At 43.4% G+C, this 23,609-nt stretch overlaps 1 protein-coding gene across 1 annotated transcript in view; it reads left to right on the top strand.

Annotated features, from left to right (window-relative positions):
• The window catches only part of STAB2 (stabilin 2), a 165,803-nt gene that overhangs the window by 38,786 nt on the left and 103,408 nt on the right, over positions 1-23,609 (top strand). Inside the window, exons 6-15 of the mRNA XM_043562355.1 lie at positions 974-1,069; positions 6,685-6,810; positions 7,705-7,901; positions 9,514-9,647; positions 16,702-16,835; positions 18,485-18,567; positions 19,708-19,857; positions 21,233-21,376; positions 21,920-21,976; positions 22,130-22,255. Coding sequence (XP_043418290.1) covers positions 974-1,069; positions 6,685-6,810; positions 7,705-7,901; positions 9,514-9,647; positions 16,702-16,835; positions 18,485-18,567; positions 19,708-19,857; positions 21,233-21,376; positions 21,920-21,976; positions 22,130-22,255 — 1,247 coding nt within the window. The remainder of the gene's footprint in view (positions 1-973; positions 1,070-6,684; positions 6,811-7,704; positions 7,902-9,513; positions 9,648-16,701; positions 16,836-18,484; positions 18,568-19,707; positions 19,858-21,232; positions 21,377-21,919; positions 21,977-22,129; positions 22,256-23,609) is intronic.

Here is a 23,609-nt window from a genome sequence, read left to right on the forward strand (position 1 = left end):
TTAGGTTTTTAAGCAAGTGGGTCTTCTCAATTATGTTTCACTTGAATTAATATGAAATTGGCTGACACTGAATGCATGTGTAGTAGGCAGAAGTATGGCCCCCCCAAAGAAGTCCGTATCCGGATCCCTGGAACTTGTAAATGTGTTAGGTTACATGGCAAAAGAGAATTAAGAATCAATTAATTAATTAATTAATTAATTAAGATAATAAATTTGTGTGGTTTTAAGTCATAATTAAGTTGTGAGGTAATTTGTTCCAGCAGCAAAAGGAAACCAATACAGTATGTTGCACAGAGGTCTGGGCCTAGGATGCTGGCAACCCAGCCAGGTAATAAATCTTGCTACAAATGAGCTGCAAACTGAGTGCTAAGGAATTGACTATTTATTTCAAATGCCCCTCATTTGTCATTTCTGAAACGGTCTGTTAGTGAGCCAAAAAGCCTGCTATTTCAAGCTAGAAATCATGGCATAGTTATTCTCTGCCCTTTCAAATTTCTTTTTTATGCTTGAATTTCCCCCATCATTCAGGAAGTAGGATTTACTCTAGTAGAGAGTAGATCCCCACCACCAGCAATGATTGAGCCAATGGTAGCTTCTCTGTGTTAAATATGACAGACGCATACCAAACAACAAGTTAATTCTCTTCTTGAGGTGTACAAAGATGAAGTAACTAGTTTAAAAGTAGAGAAAAGCACTCCAGTGCATTCCAGTGCACCAACACATTATCTCATCCAGCTGGAGAAATTGCATGAGGAAGGGATTACTGCCCTCATGTTATATGTAAATAAATTGAAGGTAATAAAAGGGAAATGAAGCCAAGATCTAAACCAGGGCCTCTGGGACCCCAAATTTATGGTTCTTCCCCTCTCATCATGCAGATTCTCAATAAAAACTATCTCAAAGCATTACTCCTCCAGAATCTTTAGAAGAGGTCTACACTGAGTAATGAACAACCCCTGTGTTCTGTCTGCAGTGTGCAGCTGTGTGCACGGCATATGCAATGGTGGGGTGGACGGTGATGGAAGCTGTGAGTGCTACTCCGGGTACACTGGCCCCAACTGTGACAAGCGTAAGTACTACTGCTTTCCTTGACGCTATATTGGGTCAGATACGCACAGACATATGTGCTTCAACTTTGTATTCACATAGTCGCATCCTGGGGCTCTACATGGGCAAGGTGCCATCAAATGTTTTCCTGGGAGAACACCAAAAATTAAAAAGACAGGGAAAAAAAGAAAAAGAGAGGATGGGAGGGGGAAGGGAGGAGTGGGAAGGGGAGGGGAGGGAAGAGATAGTCTAGAAGAGTGGAACTCATGGAAGATTTGGGAGCAATGTACTGACATAGCTATGCTTTAGGAAGGTCAAGCTGGTGACAGTGCAAAGGATAGAATAGAGAGGGTTGGAAAACCAGCCAAGGTCATTGTAATAAGTCGGCCACCCAGTAAGGGAGGTAAGGTGTGTTCTCAGTTGCAGGTCTCAAGGACAGAACACATTCGTAGGAAACAGAGACCCACTAAGTTTAAGTGATTCACTAGAGGTCACAAAACTACTAAATCGAAGAGCTGGAACTCAGATCATTTGAAATTCTTTAAATGCCCTATCACACTGGACCCAAGCAAGAGGTAGAAACCACAGGGTGATTGAAACAAGGGAAGTATAATATAAAGAATTAGCAAGCTATGACAGGAGAGTGGCCACAAAAACGCAAAGTGAACTCTAGGGAGGCCGAGCATAACAGAGAAGGACAAACTTGGAAAGGGTGGCCATCCCCAAGGCTGAGTTCAAATCTTTTTGGAGAAGGTATGGTGGCAGCCCACTGGGTAGAGAAGAAGTTTTCTGGTTTGCCCAAGCCGGCATGGATCCACAGTCATTAGGCACACGAAAAACAACCCTCCGGGACACTGATGAGCCAAGCCTGGTGGGCAAGCACACAGAGGGAGTTGGGGTGTGGTGGGTGCCAGACTTGGAGTGTGCAATGTCTGTGTGTGGAAAAGCTGCAAGAAGGTGGTCACTGGGTCCAGGTTGAGGATGCAGGGCCACCAATAGAGTGTATACTCTGAGTGCATGGCTGGGGCAGAGCATCACTGAATGTCCTCACACGTTTGCACCACTGACAGACTATGCAACAGCAGCAAGCAAACACAGCAGAAACACAACACTGCACAAAGGAAGCAACAAGAGGAGCCTTCTCCTACAATGGCCCTCAAGCACCCCCTACTGGCCAAACTTAACATATCACTGTAAAGGAGAAATGTTCGGAATCTTATCAAAGAGCAGGTAATGAAGGGTGAATTTGGAGCTTATCCATTATGAAATTGGACATTCTTCCTGTGACACTAGCCTCACTTATCCTCTGGATTTTACTCTTCTGATCTATAAAATGAAAGGATTGGACAAGATTCCAATTCAACGAATTCCAACTCGTTTTATTGAAAATCACTGAGGCACTATTAACAGTAAGGACGATGAATAAAACACAGCCTCTGGAGGGGGCAGACGCTCAAATGACCCGTTCAAATCAACAGCAGAATGAAACTCGAATGAATAGGATAACCCCTTTTGTAGACCTCAGTCAGCCTACTTCTAAGGCCACTCCTGTCATTGCCCAGTGGACTCATGAGCAAAGATTTTTTTTTAATAAGATAGCAGGCATAGTCCAGAAGCCAGCTTCATGAAGAACATAGACATATTTGCCTCCAAATGACAAAATAATTCTGCCAAATCAAAAGGTAAACAATAGACTGGCACAAAATATTTGCAACCCACAGAGCAGAAAAGTTTTTCTAATAACATAAAGTCCATAGGCCATTTGCCAAAGAGCAGCGACTTCACAGGAGAAGAAATAAAAACTAGCCAACAGGTATAGAAAAAGTGCTTACCCCCAAGCAGAAATGCAAATGAATCACAGGTTCATTTAAAACCATAATGAAGTGGTATTTCAGAGATTTGGAGGTTTAGGTTTGGTTTTAGTTTTTTGCTCACTATGTTACATAGATTGCAAAGATAGATAATACCCACCTGTGGGTATGAGGAAAATCACAGTACTGTCAACAGAGAGATGAATTGCTGCAACCTGAGAGAAATTTATCCATTAAAATTTAAAATACGCTTATAGTTTGCTGCTCTGGCCCCAATTCTAGGGATTTACCTGGAAAAAGAGAGACACAAGCACCAGTAGGTAAAAATATATGTACAAAGAAATCCATAACAGTGTTGTCTGGAAACGACTGGAAGATTCATCAGTAGAAAATGGTTGAGTGAACTGTGGTATATCCTGTACCAGTCAGGATAATGCCAGCTGCTGTAAGAAACAAACACAAAAATTCACTGGCCTAACACAAAGGTTTCAAAACTGTACCAAGGCACCCTAAGGTACCACATCAAACTCACAAGGGTGTTACGGGGATATTGTAATTTTTTTTTTAAAGTTTGCTTACTTACTTTTGAGAGAGAGCAAGAGCACAAGCAGGAAAGGGGCAGAGAGAGAGAGAGGGAGACACAGAATCCAAAGCAGGCTCCAGGCTCTGAGTTGTCAGCACAGAGCCCAGTGCGGGGCTCGAACTCACAAACTGTGAGATCATGACCTGAACCGAAGTTGAATGCTTAAGCAACAAGCCACCCAGGTGCCCCTGGGATATTTTAAACTTTTGAGGGAGACAGTGATGCATCTGCAGAATACTGTACAAATGCTAGCTTGAGTTAGTTCACAATTTCAACATTAGGTAGCACTACATCCCTTTCAACAATGTCATATCTTTATAAAGCTGTGTTTTCAGTGCTTGCTAAGATAAAAAGCAGGTATCATGCAAAAATCCTTTCTAATGGAATAAGTGTGATGGTTTCCAATCTGATTCCAAGGTTTAAGAAGTTGGGCAGTGTCCAAAAGCTCACACATTCCAGGGGCACCTGGGTGGCTCAGTCGGTTGAGCCTCTAACTCTTGATTTTGGCTCAGGTCATGATCTCACAGTTCATGGGATGTGAACCACGCATGCATGTGCTCTCTGTCTCTCAAAATAAATAAATAAGCATGTTTTTTTTAAAAAGCTCACATATTCCATTTACAAGTAAATGTGGTTATTTAAAAATGAAGTAAAAATCTTTCTCTTTATATTAACCACATTACTTTTTCAAACAGCTACTAAGGTCTCATGACACACTTACTGAATTCCTTGGTTCTAACAACTTAATAAATGGACCTGGTAGGTATTTCTTTTGGGACATGAAGAAAGTTAAGATACTAAACACTATGACCTGAGAATTTAGGGAACCTCTGGCTTACTCATGTACAGTCCAGTGTGGGAATCTGACACCAGCTTCCCGCTACATGGTGATTACAGTTCCAGATTTTTATATTTTGTGCCTCTGCCATTCTATAGCACCTCAGAGTGCTCTGCTTTGAGCCATGGAAAGAAGAAGACAGGACGGAAGAGTCCCTGCTTATGAAATCCAAGATGACACATACAAATTCCTCTCAATATTCCATCAATGGAAAGTAGTCACATAACCCCACCTGGATGCAAAGGGGTTGAAAATGTAATCCTTGAAAGGGCAGCCACTTCCCGGCAACAATTCTACTCTATGGAAAGAATTGGGGGAATATTCTCTATGAATGTTTGGTTCAACTAGCCACTGTTGGGGACAATCTCCAGTTGAGTGTCTCATATTTATATGCCTCTTGAGTGTGGCACACTGACTGCTCTTCACTCCAATATCTTTTCAAGGATGTTTGTATCACAAACAGCCTTGGAAGATGTAGGGTGTCTCTTGGGAATGAAGTATAGACAGGCTTACTGCCTGTTCTAGTTATCAATGGCTTGCCTTTCAGCTCAAAAGTTGTCCTCTTTGCCTGCTCTGTGATAATGGAGGGGAACTTGTAAATATCTCTCAGTTGCCAGCTAGCAAGACATAAAGTCTTATCAATAGAGAGTTTTGGAGGGACATTGAAGAAGGAAGGGTTTTCTCTTCCTGTTTCTGGTTTAGCTCACTCACCAGAGCCCCAGAGAACATGGTTTTTCTCCACTGCTCAGTCCTACACAGTTTATCCAGTGATAGATTCCTGCAGGGCTCAGCTTCCTCCAGGGTTTGACCACTGCATATTTTGTCAAGTGCTTGACTGAGGTGGCAGCAGTAGAGCCAGGAGCCCCAGACAGCACAGGCCTGTGCCCCACCATGCAGAGATGTGCTCGCTGTTTGGTATGGCTTCTCCTTGATGCCATGCACACCAAGGTCTCTGCAGGGTTGGCCATCTGGAGAGCCAGCCATCCCACCTCTCCCACACAGCTGACCCCTGAAGATGCTCTGGCCCCAGCCACAGAACTATACTACACTTCTGTGGGGGTGGCTTCTTAGTTTCTGGTTCCGGTAGCACCCAGTGGCCAGCAGCTTCCCCAGGCACTAAGTGAACCCAGGAAGCTTGGCACCTCTTTGTGGATGACCTTCCCTAGAGCCCTAAGGGGAAGATTTCCAGCAAGTCTCACCATTAAGGCACCTCAGCACCTTCTCTACCATTCAGTGACCAAGGCATGCCTTTTCCAGTGACATCTGGATCTCAGTCCTGGACAGAGGAAGGCTCTACCTTGGGTATTTATCTCAACCCTAGGAAAGAGGTTGCTCTTTATATAACTGCTATTTCTTCATTCTTTAGAACTCCTTTTAACACTCATGAACCAATTCCCCATTATTGTAATTTTCCAGTGATAATTCTTTACACTAAAACATTCCCTTATTGTGTGGTTTCTGTCTCCTGCCTGGGCCCTAACTAATACATTGCCTAGTACTTGAAAAATAAAACAAAACTTAGATTCTCTGAGATTGGGGCTCCTCCCCTGTAATGAAATGAAATCCACTTCATGACCCTTTCTACATTGTCCCAGGGGACTCGGGGCTTGGAAGAACTAATGCAAAACTGCCAACACTCTGGCTACTACTCTTGATGTGAGCAATAAACTGTCCTTCATCTCTGACCCAGGAATCTCATAGCTTCTACTAGCATCCATGGAACTACATTAGCTCAATTTCATAGCTTTACATGTTGGATAATATGCCAGATTCCTTATAGTTTCTGACAACCATCTGTGCCCCCGATGTGATGAAGCACCACACAGTTGTTAGAGATTACAGTGGATCCTTAAATAGCTCCATAATATTTGGTTAAATTAAAAATCAATTTGCTAAATATTTTCATAGGATTTCATTTTGTTTAAAAAAACATCTAGGGGCGCCTGGGTGGTGCAGTCGGTTAAGCGTCCGACTTCAGCTCAGGTCACGATCTTGTGGTCCATGAGTTCGAGCCCCGCGTCGGGCTCTGGGCTGATGGCTCAGAGCCTGGAGCCTGTTTCCGATTCTGTGTCTCCCTCTCTCTCTGCCCCTCCCCCGTTCATGCTCTGTCTCTCTCTGTCTCAAAAATAAATAAACATTAAAAAAAAATTTTTAAAAAACATCTAAATAAATTTATAGGTGAATGTAGTATATGGGTTGTTGATATTGTTTACTTTGGGAATGAAATGGAAGAATGAGAATAAGAAAGAGTTAACTTTTACTTTCCACATTCTGGGATTTTTTTGAATGGTTGCAGTGAGTCTTTTTTAATTACTCTTTTTAATCACAAAGAACATTACATTGGTTGAATTTTTCAGAATCAGTTATTCTACTAATGCAGGTACCTCAACAATATTCCTTTGCAGCCATCCCTGAATGTGCAGACTTGCTCTGCCCAGAAAATTCCAGATGCTCACCTTCCAGCCAAGATGAAACAAAACTAGTATGCAAATGCCTTCCCAATTACCAAGGCGATGGCCAATACTGTGAACGTGAGTAGGATTTAGATCCTGCTAGTCATTCATTGAGATGTTTAGGTTACTAAACAGAAAAAAAACAAAACTTCATAACCTTTCTAATGTTAACACAATGACACTTCTATTTCTCTCTGTGTTAAGTTAAATGAAATATATAACAAGTACCGAGAAAATGTTCATCTGTGGTAGCTTTTCAGTAAGTGGCAATTTCTGCTTCTATTATCGAAGAACATAAATAGATTCTTACACATAGTTTTATATCAACCATATCAATGTTAGGATAAAATACAGTCTGTCTTCTTTCTTTATCCTTCCTTCCTTCCTTCCTTCCTTCCTTCCTTCCCTCCTTCCTTCCCTCCCTTCCTTCCCTTCTTTCTTTCCTTCCTTCCTTCTTTCCTTCCTCCCTTCCTTTCTTTTTCTTTTCATGCTCATTCACTTTGTGACAGCTTGTGTTATGTATTGAACATGAACTCTCAAGTCAGGCTGCCAGCATTCAAATCCCAGATCTGCTTATTATGAACTACATGACCTTGGACAAATTCTTTAACCTGCCTGTGCCTCCATTTTCCTATCTATCAAATGAGAATAATAATGGCTCCTCTCTTAGAGAGTTGTTGTAAGAATCAACTGAGTTAATGTATGGCAAATGCTTAGACAGGGCCAGTGCATATAAATACTACAAGAATTAGTGCTTTCTTTCATGCTATTTTATATTTAAATCCACACATAACATGGCATAGTAATATATCAATACAATATTTTTAGTTATAATCTCTGACAGCCATACATGAATCTGTTCAACAGGTAGGGGGCATCAGGTGGGGTAAGATGAACTGTTTCTCTCTCTCTTAAAACAATGAATTGCCTGTGCAACTTTGATGAGCTCTTATCCTGTCATTGCCTCTCAAGCCATCAATCCATGTTTAAAAGAAATATGCCATCCTCACGCTCTTTGCACGTACGAGGGACCGAATCGGCACAGTTGCACGTGCCAAGAAGGCTACCACGGGGATGGCCGAGTGTGCTTACCAGTGGACCCCTGCCAGACGAACTATGGAAACTGCTCTGCAAAGTCTACAGTGTGCATTTATGACGGTCCTGGACAGGTGAGCACATGATGCTTGGAACTGGGGTGTCTTGCAGTAGGACAGCCACCAAAGGTAAAACCGTGCCGTAGGTGTCATTTGTCTGCTAGGTTGGCCCAGTTTGCCATTTTGATGCTCATTTTGGGCCTCCTCTCCAGGCACACCTCCATGTGCTCAGGACGAACTTCCATGTGTCCCTTCTCCGGTCTGTCTTCTGAACTCACACTTTCCCAGCTCCCCAGGGAGAATTTACCTGCCCTACACTCTCTTGTGTCCTGGTCTTAGACGGTGACAGACAAAATATATACACAACTCAAATGCGATTAACAAATTAACTGTTAACCAAGTCTTGAGTGAATATGTCACTGACTTTCACCTACAATCCTCCGTTTCTCTCATATCTTTTCGAGGCCAGAGAGGACTCTTAGAACCAAAAGACTGTGCCCCAAAGAGATGAGCACTGACAAAATGTCAGGCAGCACTGAAAGACAGTAGGCAGCACTGAGGATGTTCTGGGGGGAGACCCTGCCCCTCTAACTCACATCATGATCTTGACCGCTAAAAACCAGCCAGGTCCAGAGACCTTTGCTGAGGAGTTCGGCTGAAAGATCCCTTTCACTAATACCTCATCCATCTATCAACTATTTAGTGGGTGTCCACTGAATCCATAACTGCACATCAAGTTCAGGGGAGAAAATCTATCCACACAAAAGGATATTTCTGCCCTGGTAGGAGGAAAGGCTTCAGTGTCTGACCCAAAGAGAGTCATGTGTCCCTAGCAATCCAGTCACCCCATGGCTCCTGGAGTTTCCTGCAGAGTACCCACCCAATCTCACCTTCCAGGGAAAATGCACATTATATGCCATTTCTGCCGTCAATGCCTGAGACAGATTTGGAAAGAAATTCAAGGAGCTGGGCCTCCATCCTCACAGTGCGGTCCCTTATGGGAAAAGTCCCATTACACTCTGAGCCAAAGTCCCAGGACCTTGGGAGTGAGATTAAAAATAAACTTTGTCTCCAAAAACTGGACCCCAAGGCAGATTTTCAGGTCTTAGAAAGCCCCCGTGTTCACACAGAAACAGGGCGTTCATTATTTCCATTATTCCAGAGAAGGTTTCCTCAATTTTGGCATTATTAGCACTTTGGATTCTTTGTTGTGGGGCTGTCCTGTACATAGTAAGATGTTTAGCAGCATCCCTGGCCTCTGGTGACACTGCCCCCCTCTCCTCTTGTGACAATCAAAATATCTCTAGACGCTGCCCAATGTATCTTAGGTTGAGACTCCCAGCTGAAAATCACTCTTCTGAAGCAATGATATCTCCCATCTGAACTTCAGTCTCTACTCACCTGTAGACAATCTAAAACTGGGAATTATGGAGCCAGAAAGGCCCAGGGTTAGGAAACAAGAAAACCAAAAAGGTAAACTTTACAAACAAGGTGTAATTACACGTTTCGCAACCGGTGAGGTACATAAACCAGATCCCCAATTCTGGATACTCTGACACATTTTTAAGCCCGTGCTTTGGACCTGCCCCAAGTTAGCTTTTATGGCAGAACACAGATGGATTGAAGAAGGATGTCAGCTTCCATGACTAACGAGAACCCTTTGTTTTTCCCTCCGTGTCTTCTGAAGTCTCACTGTGAGTGTAAGAAACATTACCGCGATTACGTGCCCGGAGTGGGGTGCAGTGTGATCGATGTCTGTAAACTCAATAACCCCTGTCACAGGAATGCTAACTGCACTACCATCGCACCAGGCCAAACCAAGTAAGTCTGTTCAGTTCCATCACCATCATTCCAAGTGCCGGTCAGTCAGTGCTGTGCCTTCCTTGAAGGGCAGGAAATGTGTCTTAGTCTCGTATTCACCCTCACCCCCACAGAGCACGATGCAAGAAGCGTAGTAGGGGCTCAATAAATCTTTCTTTAATCACTGAATCATCCAACAGTCGTTTCCTTTATAATGACCATCAGAACATGCTGAAATACTGACCTGGCCCGGCAGCTTGGTAGTAAGTGGTCAGACCGTGGGAGAAGGAAACCACTGTCGCTAGGAAAACAAACATCTGCTGTGATGACAGGCATTTGACCTGTAATGTATATACCTGTTTCCTCAGTCGTGAAATATTGCTTGCTGGTAGTACCTAACAAGACAGGGGAAGGTGAATAACATGAGTGGTGCTTCCTGGACTCCAGGTTTTACAAGAAGGGACTTACCGAGAGTAAAAATATTTGTGTGAAAATTCCTGAGGCAAAGGTGCTCTGCATGGTGTTAAGAAGATGGTATTCGGAAGGGAAGGAGCTGGGTTTGAGTCTCGGATCTGGTATCCGCCAGGGGAATGACCTTGGGAAAGTGGCATCATCTCTCTGGTCTTTGTTTTTCCATGTACAAAATGAGCACAGTGATGTCTACTTCACAGTGTTGCGAACATTATATAACAGAATGTTCTAGAAATTACCATAGAGCTATTATGTTTTTATGAGTAGGTGAACTGAGGCTAGAATCCCAGTGTTTTGCTCCCAGACTGAGGCTTCTACCTTCTGTTCTCACTGTCATCGGCGTTGGAGAAGGACTCACTGTCACTGTAAGCTCAAAACCTTGGAGCACCTGGGTGGCCCAGTCGGTTAAGCATCTGACTTCAGCTCAGGTCATGATCTCATGGTTTGTGAGTTCGAGCCTCACGTTGGGCTCTGTGCTGACAGCTCAGAGCCTGGAGCCTGCTTCAGATTCTGTGTCTCCCTCTTTCTCTGCCCCTCCCCCGCTCACACTCTGTCTCTCTCTGTCTCTCAAAAATAAACACTGAAAAAAAGTTTAAAAAAAAACCATAGTCGACACTGAACCATAAAATTATTAAGCAGTTTCTGTGCTCCTAGAGCCCCTTTCTGTCTTCTTTGAAGCTTATTCTTTTTATAGTTGGGTCTCAAATGTGTGGATCTGCCCAGATAGGTTTTATGATTTTCATGTTTTATCTGGGCAGATAAGTAAGTCTGTAATCACTATGGGTAAAGTCAAGAACACCTGGGTTCAAGTCCCAGCTCTGCCATTTGCCTTACCCTCTCTGAATGATGTTTCCTCTGTCATAAAAGGAGGAGAATTGTACCTCCTACCAGGCCTGTGAGCAGGATTAAATGAGAATACATTGATCAATCTCTGAGCAGAACATGGCATGTAGAAATCACACATGTGAGTGCAACACCAACATGCCACCGTCATGCGTGTAGACACGTGTGCACCCAACACTCGTGTATGTATCACTTACGTACCTCTTACCATCCTCTCAGAAAGTCTGAGAAGAATACTTTAAATGCTTTCTCTCCTTTTAAGTGGCATTAAAGCTTGTGTTTAGAATGTCAGTTGGGGCTGTCAGTGGATTTTAAGACTAAGTGTGTCCCTCACAAACCTCATTGATCATTGCCCCGACCAGAAAACAGACTGTCTGGAAAGGCTGGAAAGAGGACTAAGTTAAAGACTGGAGATGTTACATTGATAAAATAAGGGGCCATCACTCATTTAGTTCAGGCAATTTAGTTTACCATGGACAAAGATTTGTTTGTTTATGCCTCCCCAACATGGCAAGGAGTTTATGCAGAATATTCAAAATCATACTGTGTTAGTCACAGAAGTCCACCCAGTAAAGAAAAATGGGCTCAAACGTGGGCTGTCCCACTCACCACTGGAGTGACCTTGGACAGGTCCGTAACTTTTCTGAACTGCAGTTTCTTCCCTGACAGGTCCGCTAAAGAACAAGAATATCTCCCTGGCAAGAGTGGAGTTGATGCATATAAGCATCCTTTTAAAGTTGAAGCTCCATGTTGATTATTACTAAGAACAAGTATCTTCCTGCCCTGCCCTGGGCACTACAGTTTAGAAGGGCTCCATTCAGGTCCTCCACTAGCTACACCAGGGCAAGGGACTAAAGGACTAAGGGGACCTGCTCCCCCAGAGCCTGAGCCCCCCTTATGGACCATGCTCAGATATCCAGAACCCCATAATTCTCTGCCTAAATGTCTCCAAACCAGCCTCCAGGACCTGCACAAGCTCTTCCGGGTATCCTTCTCCCCTGGGTATGGCAGAGGCTGATTGTTTATGGAAGGTATGGGTGAGCAACTTTGTTTCCACCGCTCTCATGAACACCCCCTTGGCTCCCGTCCCACCCAACTACTGTTCTTTTCTTCTAAAGTTTGTTTATTTTTGAGAGAGAGAGTGCAAGTGGGAGAGGGGCGGGGGGGGGGGGGGGGACAAAGGATCCAAAGCAGGCTCTGTGCTGGCAGCAGGGAGCCCAATGCAGGGTTCGAACTCAAGAAACGTGAGATCATGACCTGAGCTGAAGTCAGACACTTAACCGACTGAACCACCCGGGCGCCCCCCAACTACCGTTCTTTAAACAAGCCAAGATATTCCCAGCTCCACACACTTGGAGATGCTTTTCCCCCCGCTTAGACACAGTTCCCTCTGCACCTCCTCTGAGTCAGGCTAATGCACTGATCCTTCACTGTTCAGCTCAAGTGTCTTCACCTCTAGGATGTCTCTCCTGGACTCCCAGTCCATTCAGCTCACCCCGGGCTCCCAGAGCGGCCCAGAATGCTTCTGTTATAACACTGACCACCCTGAACTGTGATGAGTACATAGCACAGAAGTGATGTGCACAAATACTGCCACCTACAGGCTGTGTGATCTTGAGTGAGATTCTTAACCTCTGTCCCTATGCTCCCTCATCCATCTATAATGGGGCTAGTAACAGAACCCACCTCGTAGGATGGTTGTATTAAATAAGACACCATAGGGGCGCCTGGGTGGCTCAGTCGGTTGAGCGTCCGACTTCGGCTCAGGTCATGATCTCATGGTCCGTGAGTTCCAGCCCCGCGTCGGGCTCTGTGCTGATGGCTCAGAGCCTGGAGCCTGTTTCAGATTCTGTGTCTCCCTCTCTCTCTGACCCTCCCCTGTTCATGCTCTGTCTCTCTCTGTCTCAAAAATAAATAAATGTTAAAAAAAAATTTTTTTTAATAAATAAATAAATAAATAAGACACCATAGTAAAGCCCCTACAAAGGGAACTGGGAAAGCAGCTATCAATAGAGGTTAGCTGTTAAGATCACTGATCTCTATTCCAATTAGAATGTAAGTCCCTGGGAATCCACGTCTTACTCATCTTTATTGCAACAACTTCGGTCATCGATTAAAACAATGACATGAGGGACAGTTTGGAGGAATAAATGAAGGAATGAAGTGAAGAAGTGAAGGAAGGAAGGAAGCCTTTTGGGACACCCTATAATTTCACTAAGTCTCATCCAACACTCTATGCAATTAATTCCATCCCGTAACATATAAAATGCCAATATCTCATGGGTGTTTTTATTTTTTTTAACTTTTTTTAATGTTTATTTATACTCAGAGAGACAGAGCATGAACAGGGATGGGGCAGAGAGATGGAGACAGAATCAGAAGCAGGCTCTAGGCTCTGAGCTGTCAGCACAGAGCCATACGCGAGGTTCGAACTCACGAACCGTGAGATCGTGACCTGAGCCGAAGTCGGACACTCAACCGACTGAGTCACCCAGGCACCTCTCTTCTGGGTGTTTTTAGAGCCATAAGACAGCAAGAGACCTTTACTCCTAACAAAGAAGCAATTTACAAAAGAGGCCCCTGATGTGAATGTACCACGGCCAACTGAGAACATCTAAGTCAGAAAACTGTCTCCTAAAATCTCAGACTCTGGACCAAGATTTTAAACAACAATAAAAAGTATTTATATCTCATGCATTCCGTTCAGCACTGTGACCATTAAATTACGATTCTCCTGCCATCCTTAGGCAAGACAAGTCAAGTCACTTTACACAAAACAGACCATTGTCCTCATAAACAACTTAGAGAACTTTCAGAGAGAAACATACTTAGCAGTTTGTAAAAGTTCATTGTCTTGCTATTATCGGCTGCCTTCAAATGAAATTTATGTGATTTCGAACAAGGACTATTGTATCACTCCTAAGAATTACCAATCTCCCCGTGTGCTTCTCAAATTCACTGTCTTGTTGCACAGTGCTTAAGAGGAAGTGGATGCTTGAGCAGGAAACTCTTAGTAGACTATTGTTTCATGGTTAGATCTACCTTAGTGACTCCTTATAACAAGGTTTCTCAGGCTCAGCACTTGATATTTGGGGGCTGGAGAACACTTTGTTGTGGGGGCTGTCCTGTGTGTTGTAAGGTGTTTAGCAGCACCCCTGGCCTCTACCCACTAGAGGCCAGCAACACCTTCACCTAGTTGTGAATATATCCCCAGACATTCCCAAATGTCCCCAGGGCTGGGGCAAGGAGTAGGGGAAGCGGGAAAATACTGCTCTGTAAAAATCCCAAAGGCTCAGTCAGTAAATATCTGCCAATCTTCCATGCAGCCAGGAAACTCAGATGTATTCTAGAAATATCGTAAATGGTACTTTCTCCTAGAACCTGTCCCATATTTCTCCAGGCACAATTAGTCACTTCCTCCTCCGTGTCCCATAGCATCCTATTCAATCTTCCGTTGTGGCATTTCTCTGGAACGTCAGCTGTGTGTTTGTGGATTTGTCCTGCTATATCCCGGCTCCCCGACAGGACTGGTGGTGTTATTGACACCATCTCTATCGCCATCATCATCACTATCATCATCATCATCATCATCATCATCGATCATCATCTATCAAGTACTGAGCTTTTCCTGTGTGTCTGTCACTGTGCTAGCTATTCTCCATGCATCATCTATTCCATCAACAATCCTAAAGGTATTAGTAAACTCATCTCATGGAGGAGGAAGCTGACACTGTAGGTGGCTAAGTGGCTTTATCATGTTGCTAAAAATTGTTTCCAGGCCCATCTTCAGCAATGAGACACTAAAGGGACAAGATATCTGTTATCATCATCTTTGTAGCCCTCCTCCCCAGCCAGGTTCCTAGAGTTAAGTAAGTACTTGGTAAATAATAAGTTCAACAATTAGGCATTGTCCCAAGTGCTGGAATATAATGAGGCATGAGTGGGATGCAGATTCTAAGAGAGCTTCTCATCCAGCAGAGGAGACAATATCTCAGGAGCTCATTTTGGTGGGGAGGGTTGTGCTAGAGGAGGGACCAACAGACTGCTCCTGTTGGGGAGAGTCTGGAGGCCAGGTAAGACCCGTTAGAGCAGGTCACACCTGAGCCATGAGGAGAGCATTAAAAAAGAAAGCAATTTAGTATTGCCAGAATTTGCAATGCGCAGCAGGAAGGAGACATAAGCAAGATCCCCCTTTGGGGGACTTTGCATGCCATGCTAAGTACTTAGACCTTCTTCTGTAGATAGATGGAGTCCATGAGAGTTTTAAGAATGAAGGTTTTCCAGATTTCCCTTTCGGAGAGACCAGTCGGAGGGTAGATTTGAGGGGAGGGAAATTAAGAGCAGGAAGACCAGTTAGGAAGTCACCGCAGCAATCCAAGCAGGGAACATAAAACTCTGAAATGTTAGTTCAGCCAACCTGTTGAAAATATGCCTATTTGCCATGGGACCATATTTGGAAACACAACTGAACTCGAGTGTATAACTGTCCTTTGGAAGCCTCTCCTCTTTATGAGTCATGTCTGCGGTATGGATGACCGCAGCCTCCCTGCAGCTCTCGTCTCTTCAGCGCTGCTCCCTGACCTCGTGTTTGGTTCTTCACTTATCCCAAGATCCTGTTGAATGTTGCCTTCCTAAGCACCTTGCCAGATTTAGCCAGCTGTCAACTAATCTTTGCTAGGTAGCAGTGGTGTGCCAGAGCCAGGGTTTACTGAGGCACGAAAGCTGATGGTTGAAGCTTCAGGATTTTGCAAGCTGGTTTTCCTCACGCTGGCAGTTTGAGATTGGCCACGGTGGGAGTAGGACCTGTGGAAATTGGCAAATCCTGAAAAGCAGGGGCCCTGCCCCGACTCCCACTGAGAGCTGGCTATTAAACACTTACCAGCACAATACTGCCAGTGCGCCTTTAAACTTCATCCTTAACTGTATTCACCTTTTATGAAACTAAACTATTGTATAATATTTCTGCAAACTTCATTATTTATATATTCATTGCAATTCAATTGCTACTTATCGTTCAGCTGTTAATTATGTACCTGTTCTGAACCAAACCCTGCCCTAGATCCTGACGTTAAAATAGGGCATAAATATGCACACGACCCTTGCCTTTTCCCTGTTCTCAGTGTAGATGCAAAAGCAGATACAAATCAAATAACTGCACAGGTTAGGATGAAATTACAGCTGGGATCGCTGCTACAGAGAAGGGCTACATGGTCCCATGAGAGCACACACTAAGGCGGGTAGGGTCCTGATCTACTGTTGAGGGTGTGGGGAGAGGTGGCCGATAGCAGAAGTTTCCTATGAGGAAGGGTCATTTGAGCAGACATCTCAACTAAGAAGACAGGGTAAGGGGAAGATCTACGAAGCAGATCAGTAGCTCTACATCTTGACTTGGGGCTGACTTCAGTAGTCTATTCTGCCTCAGTGGTTCTGTAGAAGCTAGAATCTGCATTTATAATAAGTACTCCAAGTGACGCTGATGTACATGGTCTCTTGACCACACTTTGAAAAATACTGAGACGAAGAGTGTACAAAGATACCCAGTGTTTATAGATATGCAAAATTTATTAAATATCCATTTCTCGTGGACCTACTATATGTCAGGTATTGCCACAGGAATGCTCACCTCTATTTGTGCCTCTCCTCTCCTGGTCTTGACCCTCTTCTTCTGGGCACCGTTTTCCCCATCTGCAAAATGAGGGAGTTGGACTGTAGGATCTCAACACGCTAAGAGCCTGAGAATGTGTTTTCACCCTCCCTGTAGATGCACTTGCCGGAAAGGTTACGTGGGTGACGGCTCGACGTGTTATGGAAACATCATGGAGCGACTCAGAGAATTAAACACTGAACCCAGAGGAAAATGGCAAGGAAGGCTGACCTCTTTCATCTCGCTCCTGGGTATGCAGCTACGGGTACAGGTTTCCACGTAAAGGGCAACCTTCTTTCAGGCAAGACACCTCCAAGACACAATCATTCAGAAAGGGGTGGGCAGGAGAGGCAAGGTTTATCTATTGGAATTGGCCCTCCTAGGGAGGCATCTTGCAGGGGAAAGGGAAAGGGCAGGCAGCCTTTTCCAGGAGACAAGGAGTTAGTGCCACGAGGTCCTGTCAAGCAGCAGTTCGTAGGCAGAGTCCTGAAGACAGGGTCCTGGAGTCACCACAGATTAACTGATCTGCAACAACAATGAGACGGGGCAGCTACTGATGTGAGGATGGAGACTGTCCTCTTTCCCTTGACTTTATGGGTCCTCCAGGTGTGAAGCAAGGTTGGCAGGTAATACTGGGAAACAAGAGTGACTAAAACCTGAGGCTGTATCCATGTTCTGCAATGGGTGCCATTTGACTTTTGAGAATAGTTTTGGTTGGTATGATCATCTCACACCTGGCTGGATGTTTAGGATTTTTGCCCTCCCCCCTCCCCTAAGGACTAGTTGTCTGTAGTGACATGTCCTTTCCCAGTCCCCCAGGCAGGGTGACAATCTAAAACACCCTCATCATTTCCAAATGCACTTCAGGGGTCATTGCCCCACACCCCCTTGAGAATGAAATAATACAGCTGATTGCAGCCTTGGACATGTCTTTCAATAAAACACAAGTTTGGCCAATCAACAGAAAACAAAACACAGACTTGACCAATCGACAGAAGTTCCAAAATAGCAAAATCTAAAATTTACCAGTCACCAAAAAATGATTTCCCGGAAAGAGCACAAACGGAGAATGGGTCAAGGCCACGTTGTCTGCATAAATCTTAACATATATCCTGCACAAATGCCCTTCTCTTTCCAGGGCATCCTCCAGGGGACAAGCATTTGTGGCATGCCTCAGACTTCTTACAGCCTTCCTCTAAGAACTCAGACTATCCAGTGACAGCAGACAGGGTGAGAGTGTTCTCTGCAGGCTGTGCTCTCGAACATTTCCCTGGGCAAAGTCCTGTTGACCTTCTACCCATTTATGTAGTGCTGGTCAACCTTGCCTGCTGTGTGAAAGCCCGGAGCCCACCCTGATGTCCCAGCTTCTCCAGGGGGATAGAAACAGGACCAGCTACATAACTTGTAGGACACCATGCGTAATGACAAGAACTTCTTGTTCAAAAATTATTAAACATTTCAAGATGGTAACAGTAGAATATTAAGCCAAGCATGAGGCTCTTCTGAGCTGGACTTGGATGGAACAGGGCTGTGTCTTTGCTCACTGGGATGACAACTGCTCAGAGAGTCCGGCGCAGGGATGGTGACCTGCTGGGATTGGCTGAGGATTTTGTCACATGACCCTCGTAGAAGGTCTCATTCCAGGGTCTCCTTGAAGCCAAGGCTGTGGCTGCAGGACATGCCACACAATTATGCAGAAGCTTTGGGGGCCATGGCATTATGATGCCATTCTTTCTTAGAGAGCTTCCTAGTTTACCAAGGCCTACTCTCGCCAATGAGAACAGAGAAGCTCTTGATTCAAAGGGCCTAAATGGATAACAAGGGCCATTGCTTGATTTTACTCTTCATGTGCCACTGATTCATTTGGTGTTTTCTTTCTTTATGAATTTCTATTCCTAAGACAAAGCCTATGCCTGGCCACTAAGTAACCTGGGACCATTCACTGTGCTGTTGCCCACAGACAAGGGACTAAGAGGATTCAGTGTAAGTATTTACAATAAAGTGGGAAACCTCTATTAAATGAAGCCTACTGATGATAAAGATGGTGATTTTGAGAGACTAAAATGGGGAACTATTTACAGAAAGTATACAGATTGTAAACACACAGCTCATTGAGTTGTCAAAAAGTGAATGTACTTGTATATCCAGCGAGACCATTACTGGCTCCCTAGAGGACCCAAGGATGCCCCCTTCCAAACATGACCCCTTCAAGGGTAATTAATAACTGAGGGATCTTAACTATAGTCATGTGAAAAATAGGATTTACATAATGCAAAACTGCTTACTTCCTTCAAGAATTAACCTAATATATTAGCTACACATTTGTTTCTTATAATGATCATAAATGATAACAGTGGTAGAGGAAACTAAGAGAAAACTGTGGTCTTCCATGTGAACAGCTGTTGTTTGAGGTGATGTCATGCAGTGGGAATGAAGCTCATAGCGCCTGGTGGAGGTGTCCTACCATGAGGGTGTCAATGAAATTGTTACATTCAGATTGATGGAGATAATGGACATATTGATTTGCATAAAAGTGGTTTATCTTCATCTTGAGCCCGGGGAGCATATGGAAATGAAACAAGAAATCACATGAAAAGAAAGCACCCTCACATGTCTCCTACTGGGGAGGAGAATTCACAAATATTGAATGTCTCTGCACTATGCACTTTGAATGTGGTCTCTTGTTTAACATATAGATTTTATTTACACAGTTAATAAAAAGCATCTGTTGATTGATTGCTGATGATATATAATATTGACAAAATGTCGACTCAGTCCAGTGGATTGCAAAAACCCTAAACTTACTGTTCAAAAACTCCATGGGTCTAGTCTGCACTTTCTTTTCATGTGATTTCTTGTTTCATTTCCATATGCTCCCCGGGCTCAAGATGATTCCCTGGGTGCCTGCACCTTCCTCGCTCCTGGTGGTTTGAGAGGACATTGAGCATCGCCTCCCACTCTCCAGATTGTGCTCCCCCCAGAGTCACCTGTATCTGAAAGAGCCCAAGCCCAAGTTAGGGAGCCCTGGCATTGATGTCTTTGATTGGCCAATGCCTGCCTCACAACCTCATTTTCTCCTCCAAACAACAGTGGAGACTGAAAGAAGTGGCTCTCTCTCCTCAGGTAAAAGAGCTCTTGATGGATAAAGAGTCTGCTCAGTACTTTGTGAAACTCCATGTAATTGCTGGGCAGATGAACACTGAGAGTATGAATAACACAGACACCTTCTATACCTTGACTGGAAAGTCAGGAGAAATCTTCAATGACGATAAGGTAAGGGGCTCTCTGATTTTCACTCCCAGAACAAAAGCGTCTGCTGACCCAGTGCCCACAGCCATCTCTGTCTGTGGTTGGGCTTGCAAAGTTTATGAAGAACTTCTTTTCTTCTCCCTTGCTTGTCAAAGCACTTCCCTATGAGGAAAGAAGCGAAGAACAACCCCAGGAAGGACCAGGCAGGAGGGGACTGTTGTGAAAAGAGGGTTATAAAGTGTGGGATTTTGCTCTGGTCTGAATTCATTGTCAAGAGAACATCATTCAGGTGCCAGGGGGAAGGAGGAGCTTTATAATAAACCTGTTTCCTGGAAGCACCGGCCCAAAGCCAGATCAGCTTCCCTCTTACAGAAGGAAATAGACTATATTTGCTTTAGGTTGCTGGAGTTTATCTTTCCTCTGCAAACCTAACATTGCATCTCTCCTAAGGCTGTTAGGTCTGTTCCATTGTTTGAGTAAAACTACCCTTCCCCCCCCTCACAAATAACTCTTTCTGTGACTTTACTGAGCAGGAAGGCACTCGATTACTAGAATGTGCATGTGTGGGTTATGGCCTATATTGTTGCATTTCACCAACTACCAATAGCTGATAGATTATTGAGCACTTACTCTATACAAAGTACTGAGGTGAACCTTTATTTATGTTCTATAAGACTTGCAACAAACCCGTAAAGGAGATTTTTCAAGTGGGAAAACTGAGAGGTCGCAAGTAAGGGCCAGAGTCAGGATTCAAATGCAGGTCTCCTTGACTCCAAGACCTCAATCATTAAGCAGTGTGTTGTACTGTGTGTGTAAGGATAGATGGATGGGTGGATGGATGGATGGATGGATGGATGGATAGATGGATAGAAACCTAGATAGATGGATGAAAATTTTACTTCTTTTCTCACAAGGACATTCTTTCACTCATTCATTCATTCATTCATTCACTCACTCATTCCTTCATTTATTCACTCATATTTCTTTCCTATAGCTTGTAAGAGCCACATAAAGGAAGAAGGAATTAGCTTTAGTCATTTATGCAGCAAAAAAAATTTTGTGTGCCTTGTGTGTACAACGCTCTAAAGTAGGTGATAAATTTACAATAAATTGAATTGTTTTGCTCTTTTTGACCTTGTGGTCTATTGGGGGAGACTTATGATTGCTTCTTCACATTTAGAAATCACTGGTAGTCATCAATGATTTCACACATTATCTCATCTGATCTTAACAAAAGACTAGTCAAATCAAGCAAGCAAATGCCATCTTTCCCATTTTGGGTTAAGTGACTTACCCACGCTCATATAACCCACAAATGGCCAGACCCAAGGACTTAAGACTTCTAATCCAGTACTCCTTCAAGGATACCAGCTTAATTTTATTTTTCTTGGTGTTTTAGGACAATCAAATAAAGCTTAAACTCTATGGAGGCAAAAAGAAGGCAAAAATTATACAAGGGAACATAGTTGCTTCCAATGGGCTCCTGCACATCCTCGACAGAGCCATGGACAAGATGGCACCCACATTTGAGAGCAACACTGAGGTGAGGCATTTCAGGTAAAAGTTAGGTCAGTCCAAAGCCATCTTTCTTTGTTCCCTGGAGAGTCATACTGAAGAAGAAAATGCATACTATGTGCTTGTCCTTTGTGTGTGCTAGGACCCCAGCCATGGGGAAAATGGGATCGTTTCTGTTTTCAGTAGAATTCTGGGTACCTCTGCCAACAGAAAGAAAAGCCTACAATAAAGACAGGCAAGATCTCAATTTTGTGACCTCTTTTATGGCCACATATGATGATTCTGTCCAGTGACCAGTTGTCATGAAAAGTTATCCCTCGTGCTTTGTGGAGGAGGGCAGTCCTCACCGCAATAAAAATTTATTCCTTTTGACTCATTTGATGATGGCCAAAGTCTATTTCCGAACATGCACATCTGAACCACTAATTCAATAACAACAGGAAACATTCTATATGTGTTGCAGTTGACCGGGTTCTTTTCCATCCACATTCACACATAAATTCTGTCATGAACCTTTTAATGTTGGGACATCTATTTCTTAAACCACCTTATTTCTTCTCGTGATTTTTAGAAAACCATAATGACGATGTTACAACCAAGATACAGCAAGTTCAGATCTTTGCTAGAGGTATGTACTTTTCATGAATTTCTGGAAAATGGTTTTATGTCGTGTCTTTTGTATAATGAGCAAGGGTGTCAATTATAAATATGTGCTGAGGAATTACTTCAAGTATTTGTCAGAGATAGGTTGTAGATATAAAATTTCATTTTTCAAATGCAGGAAACCAATGTGGGACATGCTTTAGATGAAGACGGGGCTGGTGGACCATACACCATTTTTGTTCCAAGTAATGAAGCATTAGTTAATATGAAGGATGGCACTCTTGATTACCTCCTTTCTCCAGAGGTATGGTATCCTACTTACTCTGACGGCATCATGTCAGCATTACTGCCTCAGTCTGCACCCATACAGATTTTTTCCTAAACTAGGGATGTCCAATAAATAACATATGTATCACCATCTACCCTCCCTCAACCAAGGCAGAAATCATTAATCAATCACAGTTCTCTGGAACTATGGTTGTGGCTCCAATCTCCTGGTCAGAGTTCCAAGTAGCTATTACCAGTCAGTTAGACCGAGCACAGGAAATAAAATCTATCTGCAACCCCAGATCTAAATGATTGCTTTGATTTTTCCTGGGTCCTCAAATATTTCTCACTAGCAAAATCAAGATTTTAAGTTCCCTCCAACTCTAAAACCACCTAGAAAATGAATTCTAAACCAGGCCATTCTGGACCAGGTGTAGGCTAAATTTGAAAGGAATAAATGTTATTTTTAGATGCTCCATTCATTCCCTTCCATTGCTTCCATCTCTCTTCACAATAACCCTCTCCTTATATACCATAATCCTTCAACTCTTTCACATTTTCCTCCAGAAAGGAGATTTTTTTTTTTTTACTCCTTCACACAAGAATGTAAATGACTAAAACCATTTCAGGTGTTTCCTCTCCCAGAAATAACAGCCTTAAACTGAACAGAGGGGTAACAAATTATGGAATTTTGTTCATTAGAATGTCAAATGATGGAATTATAGGAAGGGCCACAAGCTTTCCTCCAGTGCCCTGAAATTATGCCACCATCTTGGAAATGGGGCCAGACTATCCATGACCTCATGTAGATCAGTTCATTATACAGAATGGGGGGTCTGGATCTTTTAGGGTAGTGATTCCCAAACTTCAGTAGACTTAGGAATCACCCATGGGGCTTGTTAAAGTAGAAAGTTTCACAAACCATACCCCAAGAATTTTGATTTAATGACACTTGTATGAGACCTAAAAATAGACATCTGGGGAAGAACCAACTTTCTAACCCAGGTGACCTGGGCTACACTGTTTTTTTGAAACCTCAAACTCATTGCATGTATAGTTTAGAGATGTACATGGATACATACCTTTCTAGAATACTTTCAGGTATCTACAAGGATATTTTGCTTTCGGAAAACTTTGGATTAAAACTATGTGGATTGAGGAGATAAATCAGAAGGTAATCTCTTACACTGCAAATAGATGTTCAACATATTAAAACATCGCTACAGGTTTCCACTTAAAATGTCAGATTTCCCAGTGTCTTCAAGATAGGATGCTATTTTTAAAATACTATTCACATGCAAGTTTTCCGAAATACAGCTATTGCAGAAAAATGGTTATAGCTCTCTTTGGAGCTCACACTCATACTTACTTTTAAAGCTAAACAGTAATGT

This window comes from Prionailurus bengalensis, chromosome B4 (genome assembly GCF_016509475.1).
Source record: "Prionailurus bengalensis isolate Pbe53 chromosome B4, Fcat_Pben_1.1_paternal_pri, whole genome shotgun sequence".
NCBI lineage: Eukaryota > Metazoa > Chordata > Mammalia > Carnivora > Felidae > Prionailurus > Prionailurus bengalensis.